At 36.6% G+C, this 11,831-nt stretch overlaps 1 protein-coding gene across 1 annotated transcript; it reads left to right on the top strand.

The window, feature by feature from the left end:
• The first annotated feature begins 1,791 nt into the window (after window positions 1-1,791).
• On the top strand, window positions 1,792-8,577 carry LOC9300954 (protein CHROMATIN REMODELING 24). Its single transcript, XM_021012341.1, has 22 exons — window positions 1,792-2,093; window positions 2,189-2,320; window positions 2,536-3,689; window positions 3,768-3,898; window positions 3,982-4,036; window positions 4,299-4,427; window positions 4,593-4,700; window positions 4,800-4,855; window positions 4,932-5,022; window positions 5,408-5,539; window positions 5,625-5,702; window positions 5,960-6,169; window positions 6,255-6,326; window positions 6,406-6,486; window positions 6,593-6,711; window positions 7,057-7,168; window positions 7,270-7,338; window positions 7,425-7,519; window positions 7,600-7,731; window positions 7,824-7,889; window positions 7,975-8,110; window positions 8,202-8,577. The coding sequence occupies exons 1-22, from the start codon at window positions 1,982-1,984 to the stop codon at window positions 8,367-8,369; spliced, it is 3,438 nt and encodes a 1,145-aa protein (XP_020868000.1). The 5' UTR covers window positions 1,792-1,981; the 3' UTR covers window positions 8,370-8,577.
• Window positions 8,578-11,831: the final 3,254 nt, after the last annotated feature.

The raw sequence follows: 11,831 nt of genomic DNA, 5'->3' as shown, positions 1-11,831 counted from the left end.
ATTATTTGTGGTACACAAGCACAATTAGAATCGTAGTTTACTCATAAGAGTTTATAATTGCTAAATTGGTTTACGTTTTTTTTTTCAATTTAAGAAATTCACAGCAGTAAAGAACATTACACTCTTAGGATTGTAATCTCACACTTGTTCTATTATCCCGTCTTGTTACTTCAAGATGTATGGTCAAACTTGAATCTCTATGTTCCTCTTATACATATATCTTGCTTCACTTGATCATCTGCATATAAAGCGCAAAGTTTTGTTAGTTTCTGTTCAAAATTGAAATCCCTTAAGAGAAAAATCGTCAAATTATTCTATGATCTAACCATAGGGATGTGTAGCCAAGTGAAGTTTAGCAATTTGGTTTATTTTGGATTTATGCTATTTTTGTTGTTTGTAAATTTTGGCTGAAATGTCACAAATGTTATTGATTAATTTGGTTATTATTAGTGATCTATTTTATAAGAATATATAATTCAGCATAGCAAAAAGTTGAGAATTAACTCTGTATCTGTTGTTTATGTTTTGAATGAAGGTGATCTCACGCCGGCTCAAACGCTTGATCTACTATATTCCAAGAATATTTAATGGTAAATATAAGTTAAGAGAAAGTTGAGATTCCCTTAAAATGCTAAGAACATTGGATCGTCATTCTGTAACTGTTTACCTTTGAATATTCTAATTTTAAGTCACGAACCGAATTATATAACCAATGTTTATGAATTGTTTAGCTTATTCATTTTAAAAACCCATAACAAAGTTTGGTCCATCTTTTTCGATTTCTATATTTTCATGAAATTTTCGTAATTTTTGTTAAGTTAGCTTTGTCTAATAATTTTTTCAAGAAAGATTGATGTCTCTTGTGGTCGACAAACTAATTGATTCCAATAGTAAAATCAATGTAAAATTTTTTATTATGTTTGTATGTTCTTTATGTTATCTTATATCATGGATTTATGTGGACAATCTTATTTGTATTTCTCATAATAGAACAAAGATAAAGAGTTTGTCTTCAAGCTCTTAGACAAGTAAACAAAATTGTAATTATACTATTTATTTTAAACATATCGTTTCTTTTTTTAGTTTGTTGTTAATAGATGCTGTTTTTTTTAATGTAATAATATTGCTTTAGTTTTGATTGTTTAAATAAAATAAATTTAAAAAAAATACCCGCAGCGTAGCGCGGGTTTCGACCTAGTTAATTTTTGTAACATATAGAACGTCTCTCTCTTTTCGAAACGTTGCACTTGATGTACCAAACGGTTTTTTGATGAATATAATTTAACATTCATTCAAAAAAAAAAAAAACAAGTGATGGTACACTTGAAAGCTAAGACTGATGCCGCAATTCATAATGGAACTTGGTTAATGTCGACGGAAGCACAATTAGAACATGTCGAGCATCTTAAAATCATATGAGTTCATGTATATGGATAGAGCAATGCGGAACCGCCTCATATCTACTCCATATAGGAATTCACCACATGAATTGTATGCAACTTATCCACTTAAAACCGTCATTTTTGGTTCCACCACGGGAAGTCTCTCTTTGAGCTTGGACGTAGGTTTTGTACAAGTTATTATTACTTGTACCCACAGCGGATGTTCTTGTTACCAGCTAGCGAGCGTATAAACAATTCAGACCAAATTTCCTTTTTCTTGTAACAACGCAAAAAAATGGAAATGATGTGACACGACAAGATAAAAATTTCAAACAATATTATATTTGACAAATAAAGAAATAAAATCGTATTTTGTTGACAAAAAAAAAAGAAACAAAATAAATATTTTAGGTTAAATGAGAGAGAGAGTGCACAAGAGCCATTTGTATCGGAACTGAGAAATCTTCAAATTTCAAAAAAAGCCAAGGAAGGCGGGATTCCAAACATTCTCTTCATCTTCTTCTTCTCTCAGTCTTCTCTACATTTATTACAACCGATCCTCGCGAATCACAAACTCATCTCCAGAAAACAGTGTAACAATGGCGGAAAATACGGCCAGCCATAGAAGAAAACCTCAGAGCTTGAACGATCGACACTACAGTATCCTCCAGGATCTTTCTGCGCCTCCTAAACAGCCTCCCTCTTCTTCCCGTACGATTGTTCTCTTCTATTGTTTGTCTATGGTTTCGGATTCGTATCTGTCTTTGATTTTGAGTTTTTTTTTTTTTTTTTTTTTGGGGTTCCAGATGGAGAAGATGACGAGACGAAGAAGTCCATGATTAAGCTTGCTGGACGACGTCGTCTTTGCAAGGCCTTGCCAAAGGAAGACGTTGACGATGGATACGACGATCCTGATTTGGTTGATTTCGATTCCCCAGGTAATTTTGAGATTTCACCCGATTTTAGGGTTTTCGCAAACCTATTTCTCTTCGTTTTACATAAAGAATTGAGTATTTCCGTTGATGATGTATTTTAATTTTGTCCTAGTAGCTTACTTTGAATTTAGGGTTTTTTTCGAAATCTGGGTTTTAGTCTGTTGTTTGATTTTCGTTCTTACTATACTGCGTTTGTTTTTGCATGATGCTCGAATCAGTTAAAGGAGATACATCAGTAGAGAGCGCTGGAGCTGGGAACAAATTCACATCTTGGGATCAATCAAAGGAAGCTAACACAGAGTTGGCTGGCGAGCCTAACTTTTCGATAATCACAGACTTTAGCTCGCCCTCACCTCAGTTGAAGCAAAACGAGGAAATGCAAGGTGATGGAGGAAGGAATGAGATCATGGATATTTTGGATGATTTGACCTCTAAGCTTGGGACAATGTCGATTCAGAAGAAGAAAGATAACCAAAGCAATGATTTTGATGGTGGTGGAGTGAAGAGCCGGGTTGATAAATTTGATTTCGAGGATGCCAAATCCTCATTTTCCTTGATATCGGATCTATCTCAGTCCTCACTAGATGTGGGAACCACATGTAGTGCTGGCGTTAATAGTCTCAAGGACAAGCAAGGCAACGCTGGTTTTGCCATCCGGGAAGAGAAAACTAGTAATGAGTTTTCAAGGGAATTGGAAGAAAGAATTTCGGATGTTGGAAAGCAAAACTCATATTCTGGTCGGCACTTTGATGATAACTCTGAATATAATAGGCAGGGATACAATCTTGACCGTGGGAAGAGCCAACGCAAGGAAGAGAAAACTAGTAAGGAGTTTTTAAGGGAATGGGAAGAAAGAATTTCGAATGTTGGAAAGAAAAACTCATTTTCTGGTCAGCACTTTGACGATATCTCTGAAGATAATAAGCAGGGATACAATCTTGACCGTGGGAAGGGCCAACGCAAGGAAGTGGGCCAAAGTCTGAAGACGACTAGACACATAGAGGTAAGTGAGAAGCTAAGAACAGTCGGAAGGTCTAATGCCGCCAAGCTAAGAGACTTAGACAAGGATGATGATGATGACTGTGTCATTTTGTCCGGGAAAAAGGCGGCTGAAATGAAAATTCATCATGAAAAGCCTAAAAAGCCAGCTCGGTCTTACAATACCGAAAGACATGGTTATGATGAGAGATCGTTGGAGGATGAAGGGTCTATCACTTTAACTGGCCTCAAATTGTCTTACACATTACCTGGAAAGATTGCAACAATGTTATATCCACATCAGAGGGATGGGTTGAAGTGGCTTTGGTCATTGCATACCCAAGGGAAAGGTGGAATACTTGGAGATGATATGGGTTTAGGTAAAACTATGCAGGTAAGGAAATCTGCAACCTGCACTTTTATTATTCGTTATCAATAATGTATCTTTGATTTCGGTTGATTTGCATTGCAGATTTGTAGTTTTCTTGCTGGTTTGTTCCACTCCAAATTGATCAAGCGTGCTCTGGTAGTGGCCCCAAAAACCTTGCTGCCTCACTGGATGAAAGAATTAGCTACCGTGGGACTTTCAAAAATGACTAGGGAGTAAGAGCGACTTTCTTTGATTGCTATATACTGAACTGGTGTTAAAAGTACTGATACTGATTGTCTTTCTTTTCTTTTTACAGATACTACGGTACTTCTACGAAAGCCCGGGAATATGATCTCCACCACATTCTGCAGGTTCATGTTCTTTCTTCCATTGTTATCCTGAGAAATCTCACGGATACATAACTATGCAATTGCATTTCATTTACGTTTTCACTTGATTTTTGACACTGTTACCCTTCCTCTAGTAAATTATCATTATCAGTATAAAAGCATATTTTAATATTGCTTAGATTGATTAAACTGATAAATAATTTATCAATTTTCCAGAGTTCAATTCTGATTGTTTTTGAAAAATGGTATGTATTTCCAACTTGGATATCTCTAACTTTTGTAGGGTAAAGGTGTCCTTCTAACAACCTATGATATTGTGCGGAACAATACAAAGGCTTTGCAAGGTGACGACCATTATACTGATGAGGATGATGAAGATGGAATCAAATGGGACTACATGATTCTGGACGAGGTAAACACATAACAATATTTTATCATTTGTGAGGCCTCTGCACTAATAGTTGGTATAATGTGTATGCACTTTGATCCATCAAGCGCTGAGATGTTACCATTAGTGTAGGTTCTGATTTTTTTCCCTACTGATATCAATATGATGTATTTCCGCTAACACTTCTAGGGACATCTTATTAAGAACCCCAACACACAAAGGGCCAAGAGTTTGCTTGAGATCCCAAGTTCTCACCGTATTATAATAAGTGGTACACCAATCCAGAACAATCTCAAGGTATTGTCTATAGTATTTAACGCTGGTCAATAGCTTTTCATTTATTAAAGTCTCTTGCAATTCTAATGCTGCTTATTGATTCCATATTCATATTTACAGGAACTGTGGGCTCTCTTCAACTTCAGCTGCCCTGGGCTACTCGGTGACAAGAATTGGTAAACATCTCATCCCTACAATTTTGCCAGAGTACATTTACCAGCTCTGTATTACTAAGGCTTTAATCTTTAACAGGTTTAAGCAGAATTATGAGCATTACATTCTTCGTGGAACTGACAAAAATGCTACTGATAGAGAACAGAGGATAGGCTCAACAGTAGCAAAGGTGAGGATTCGATTTGAATATGCTTGAGTGTGTATTATTTCGTACTGTAGCTGAAAGAAGTTTTTATTAGGTTTTGAAATTTCTTCCTCTTATCTTGGCATGTCTTCTTGAATCTAGCTCTATTCTATGATTACTATTGATCATAAATATAGCAAGAAATGAAAATATAGATTATCAAGCATCATGCTTACAGTCTGGGATGCATCTTATGAGATTGCAAACTGTTTTCGATATAGCCGTACTACAGTTAAGTTATGCGTACGCAAGCTTAGTTGCACCTAGGAAGAAAAAATCTATCAATTCGCTTGTGACATATGTTGCTACAGTCTGTAGGCTGCAGATCTTACAAGTAAAAATTTCTTTGTTTCCTCCTTTTGATTGATAGAACTTGAGGGAGCATATTCAACCTTTCTTCTTGCGGCGCCTTAAGAGTGAAGTCTTCGGTGATGATGGTGCAACCTCCAAACTTTCAAAGAAGGACGAAATTGTTGTATGGTTACGGTTAACAGCTTGCCAGGTGCAACCCTTAAACACATAACTACAGTAGTTGATCTAATATTCACAGTCTTTTGGAATTACTGATACTTATCTCTTTGTTGCAGAGGCAATTATATGAAGCTTTCTTAAACAGTGAAATTGTTCTGTCAGCTTTTGATGGTTCACCTCTAGCAGCTCTAACGGTAACATGAAGCTCTCTTCTTGTCTTTTTGTTTGTTTGATGTGTCCATGTGTTCTCTTATCCAGTTAATTCGTTAAATAAATGTAGACTCAGCTTCAGATCTCTATACACTTTGCCTGATTCTCTTTAGGATATATGTTACATGGGAAGGCGGCTTCCTTTCCACTCTGTTTATAAACACTTCAAGCATATATTTCCTGTTCAAAATCTTGTCTGTTCATATCTGGCAGCTTACAGTCGTTGTTTGTTATGTAACAGATACTGAAGAAAATATGTGACCACCCGCTTCTCTTAACTAAGAGGGCTGCTGAGGATGTCCTCGAAGGAATGGATTCAACATTAACACCAGAAGAAGCAGGCGTGGCTGAGAGATTGGCTATGCATATAGCGGACAATGTGGATACAGATGATTTTCAGACCAAGAATGACAGTATCTCTTGCAAATTGTCATTTATCATGTCGCTACTGGTTAGATCACATTTATGGTTCAATTAATGACATTAATTTTGATCGTTGTCTGTTTGACTGACATCCTTTCTACATTGTTACTCAGGACAATTTAATTCCAGAGGGGCACCGTGTTCTAATCTTCTCCCAGACACGCAAGATGCTTAATCTCATTCAGGTTTTGCTACTAACTTTACCCTCCAACGGTTTTTCTGAAATTTGAAGGATTCTTTATATGTTACGCTTGGAATTTTCAGGATTCTCTTACCTCCAACGGTTATAGTTTCTTGCGAATTGATGGTACAACAAAAGCCCCTGACAGATTGAAGACTGTTGAAGTGGGTTTTTCTCTTCCCAAACACATTACCTTTTCAACTTTTCCTGAGTTCGTTATTTTCTCTAGTCTTCCTGCTAACAGTTCAATAAAACAATATTATTCTCTAGGAATTTCAAGAAGGTCATGTGGCTCCTATATTTCTCTTGACATCTCAAGTTGGTGGTCTTGGCCTTACTCTGACTAAGGCAGACCGTGTGATTGTGGTGGACCCTGCCTGGAATCCAAGGTACTTAAACTTCCGAGTACTATACTTTTAAAAGCCTAAGTCTAAACTTTTTGTTAATATATTGTTATTAACTCGTCTATCAGAATTCCACATCTCTAGCTTGTTAAATATCAATATCCAAATTGAAGCAGCACAATTTTGTTTCTTGTTTTAATTTATATGTTTATTGCCGGATCTCTTACAGGATATTAATTGAATATGATGCAAAACTTGTGTGCTTTCATTTCTATGCGTTACCCCTTGCTTGTGAAACTTGATGTAGTCTAAAACTAGTGTTTGGAAGCTGTCAATATTTCTGGTCTCTTGAAAATACTTTTGTGACAAGATTCTCTGATATCTATGCAGCACGGACAACCAGAGTGTTGATCGAGCATATAGAATTGGGCAGACGAAGGATGTCATCGTGTATAGGTTAATGACCTCAGCAACTGTTGAAGAAAAGATATACAGAAAGCAGGTCTGTGACATATTTTTGCTCCTCGGTTAGTGTCATAGGTGAGTGATTTTGATATATATGATCATTTGTATGATATAATGCCGTTGGTATATGCATTTTAGGTATACAAGGGAGGATTGTTTAAAACTGCAACTGAGCATAAAGAACAAATCCGCTACTTCAGCCAGCAGGTCCAATTTCAATTCTGCTGTAAATGGCAGTCTAGCTTTTCTTCTATTCGTTTCTAAATGTTTATACCAAATGATATCTCTCTTAGGACCTTCGAGAACTTTTTAGTCTTCCCAAGGGAGGCTTCGATGTATCACCTACACAACAGCAACTATATGAAGAGCACTATAACCAGATCAAACTGTAAGCAAACACTGAATTCTGAGCAAAAATTGTGTCATGATGGTTTATTTCGATTCCCTTATCTTTGTTTGTTTCTACAGAGATGAAAAACTGGAATCCCATGTAAAGTTTCTTGAAACCCTTGGTATAGCTGGAGTTAGCCACCATAGCTTACTTTTCTCCAAGACAGCTCCTATCCAAGCGATACAAAAAGATGAAGAAGAAGAAATAAGGTGACTTTGTCTCCAAACCAGCTTTTTTAGTTATAAAACAGTTTTCCTTCATCTTAAATCCCAGTTTCTGATTCGTTCTCTAACTTAAAAAGGAGAGAAACAGCATTGTTCTCGGGACGCCCATCAGCAAGTATTTCACAAGACACCGTCATCAATGGGTATTACCACCAACAGCCTTTTTGTCAAATTTATGTTGTGTTTTTTCTATAATCTCTCATCGATTTGAAAAACTGTTTTTGACAGGGCTGACTATGCTTTCAAGCCAAAGGATGTGAATTTGGACAAGAAAATCAACATTTCCCCAATCGATGACAAGGAATTGTCGGAAAGCGAAATTAAAGCAAGACTCAATCGTTTGACGATATTATTACAAAACAAGGTAGTGACACCAATTCATTGTAACATCCAGAAAAGCTTCTCAGGCATTATCTCGAAGTCTCCGTTTTGAGTTTCATATTTTCATCTCATAGGATACGGTCTCAAGGCTACCTGATGGAGGAGCAAAAATCCAGAAGCAGATTGCTGAATTGACTCGAGAACTGAAAGACTTGAAAGCAGCAGAAAGGATCAATATGCCTCAAGTTATTGACTTGGAGGAGGATATAAGTCAGAAGATGCACAAAGGATTGAATCTGTAGAGTAAGATACAAGTCAAGGTGCAAGAAAAGCAAACGACCATCATTGCAACACTTGTGGTTTTTTTGTTCCTTAATCTAATTTGGTTTTGTTGAATTGATAAGTCAATTACCATATGACTTGCTGCAAAGAAGTATGCCAAGCCAGATTTCATCTTTTTCAAACCCAAACTTTAATCCGTAAAATGAATACAAATTGTCTTTGATATTATTGTTCGCTCCTTTTTAAAAAGTTAACAAAGACAAGTATGGCTTATTTTCTCATCTACGTTCTACCTAGATTATTCTTCGAGACAGACTCTGTTTTCACATTTCTTACATCATTTCTTCGAGACTGGCTCTGTTTTCACATTTCTTACATGGCTTCGTTTCTATACGTATGTGTTTTGATTCTCTTTTTTCCTAGAGACTGTGTTTGATCGATCGCTAAGTATAGAGATATAAGTTGGGCTGTTGTTTTCCTAGTGGATTTCTCGTTTGGTTATCTATCACTCTATCAGTGACATAGAAAACCCTGGTTTGTTAGGTTTTGTTTATGGTTTATTCATAATGAATCGTAACAATTGTGTTGTTGCTGTTTTTGTCTTCTAATCCAGATATGCTTTGTTTGGAAATGGAGGTCATGACTAAGGTTGTGCAGAAAAAAAAAAGCAATAGATGCAAGTGTTCTAGAGTGCAAAGAGACAGATGAATAGATGATGAGGAAGCTAAAACGAGCTTATGTGTGTAGAGAGATTTTTGTTATAGACCGCATGGTCGGATGGACTCCATAACCGTTGGGCCTAATCCATATTCTAGAAGGCCCATGTCCATATTCTTATGATTCTCCTTATGATGGTCTAATTTATCTTAATGGGCTTTTGGGCTTTAGGGTTTACTAGCCCAATGGGGATTTGTCTCCCCTCATCATGTATAAATATGTAACGAACTCCATTCATTAATACTAATAAGAACAACAAGTTCTATAACACGTTATCAGCACGAGTTGCTCTTAACAAAAAAACCCTAAAAACCCTAAACCTAAACTCGCCGAGCTCGTCCACCGCTTGAAGCTACCAAACCGCCGACTACTCGCTTTGCTCCTTGATCGGCGATCTCCTCCTAACACCACACGTTCGTGATAAGCTTGATAACCGAGGTCTTTAGCTCCCGGTTCCAATCCATACAACCCCAAAAAGGTGAAAGGTAAAAACCAAAACCCTAAAAGCTAAAGAACCGATCTTGAATTTGAATCTAACAAACGGAGGAAACCTAAAAACGAATCTGTAGTGTATAAACGATTGCTTTTGCTTGTGAAAAACCGATCATGAATTTGAACCTAACAAACGGTGGAAAACTAAAACGAATCTTGATTGCTTAAGTGATTGCTTTTGCTTGTGAAAACTGATCATGAACTTGAATCTAACGAACGGTGGAAACCTAAAACGAACCTTGAATGTTTAAAGTAATCTTATTGCTTGTAAGATCCGTTTGTTTGAATCGTTTAGGTTGCTAGAGAAAGGTTGATTATTGCTTAAACTAAACTCGCCTAAGTTGCTAGAGAAGTTTTATTGTATAAACCTTAAATCACAAAAACGAAAATTCATAAGCTAATCCGAAACTTTAAAGATCTAAAAAAAAACCTAAAACTAAAACGAACCTAATCCGAAAATTCCATATGTTTAAACGGCTTGATTGAGATTGTTTTAGGTTGTTAGATTGTTTGCTCCTTTGATTGTTTACATGCTTATCACCCTAAAACTAAAATTGCATGAACCCTAGAAAACCTAGAAAAGATAATCCTAAAAGAAATCTTTAAAACCCTAAAATCTAGGAAATCCTTAAAATCCTAAATAAAATAGGAAACCCTAAAATCTAGAAAATCTTTAAAACCCTAAATCTTAGGGATAATAGGAAATCTTTAAAACCCTAAATCTTAGGGATAATAGGAAATCTTAAAACCCTAAAATCCTAGTTAAAATAGAATATCTTAACAACCCTAAAATCTTAAATAAAATAGGAAATTCTAAAACCCTAAAATCTCAAATAAAATAGGAAACCTTAAAACCCTAAACCCTAATTAGGAAATATTTAGAAAAGGAAATTTAACCCTATGAGGAAAGTCAAATCCTTAAGTAAATCGATTCATGTTTGGTTTTTAATACCACATGACATTAACGATTACATGATTTTGACTCAATCTTCTTTTGCTTGTAGATGTCGAAAACAAAGAACCTCGAGTTTTCTGCACTCAACGTTTCCGGCGACAACTACTTACAATGGGCATTGGACATTAAGATAGCCCTTGAATCCAAAGATCTCGCCGAGTGCATTATGGAAAACAATGAGTGTGAGAAGAGGTCGAAGTTTAAGGCGATTGCGTTTATACGCCATCACCTAGCAGAGAGCCTTAAGAATCAGTACCTTACTATCGAGGATCCTCTCGATCTTTGGATCGAGTTGAAGAATCGATACGATCACCAAAAGACGGTACTCTTACCGAGAGCCCAATATGATTGGAAAAACCTCAGGATCCAGGATTTCAAATCCGTGGAGGAGTATAACTCCGAGCTTTTTAAGATTGTCTCAATCCTGAGGCTATGTGGTGAAACGGTGACTGATAATAACTTGCTTGAGAAAACATACTCAACATTCCACCCTAATAACGTGGTACTTCAGCAACAATACCGTGGAATGAAATTCAAAACATATGCAAGTTTGATCTCCTGCTTACTCCTTGCTGAAAAGAATAATGAGCTATTACTAATGAATAGCTCGATGAGACCTCCAGGATCCACACCGTTGCCGGAAGCCCATAAGGCCGAAATAGCCAAAGAACCTCGAGAGACCAAAGAAACCAACTACGTCCATAGAGGGTATCACGGTCGTGGCCGTGGTAGAGGACGTGGTGGTGGTCGCAGCAACCATAACTCCTACGGCCGAGGAAACCACCATGGTGGTAGAGGCCGTGGGAACAATGGTCGAGGTCGTGGCCGCGGAATTTTCAAACCGCAACACAAGGTCAAATCCGTTTGCCATAGATGCGAAATGGACAATCATTGGGCTAAGACGTGCAGGACATCTAAACATCTAATCGATGCTTATCAAGAAATGATAAAGAAGAATCCCGAAGCCAATTTGGCTCATCTCGATGGTGATGGAGATTTCGACCATGAGAACGATGACCAATTGGAGTATGAGACTTCGGATTGCTTAAGAGAGGAAAATTAAATTCGACATCTTGTGTTTTAATTTGCTTTAATTTGCTTTATGTTTTCATGCTCTATGTCTTTGAATTCTATTCTATGTTTTTGAATACTATTATGTCTTGGATTTAAATTTAAGTTTAATTTGCTTTTAATATAATCGTTTGCTTTATTATCTAAGACATATTTTCTTGTCAATATTAGAAATGGCCGATGACAAGAATATACTTGTGGTGGATAGTGGATCGAGCCACACAATTTTAAAAGACAAAAGATACTT

The sequence above is a fragment of the Arabidopsis lyrata genome, assembly GCF_000004255.2.
Source record: "Arabidopsis lyrata subsp. lyrata unplaced genomic scaffold ARALYscaffold_8, whole genome shotgun sequence".
NCBI classification, from domain to species: Eukaryota; Viridiplantae; Streptophyta; class Magnoliopsida; order Brassicales; family Brassicaceae; genus Arabidopsis; species Arabidopsis lyrata.
This window is presented reverse-complemented; position numbering and strand designations above follow the sequence as displayed.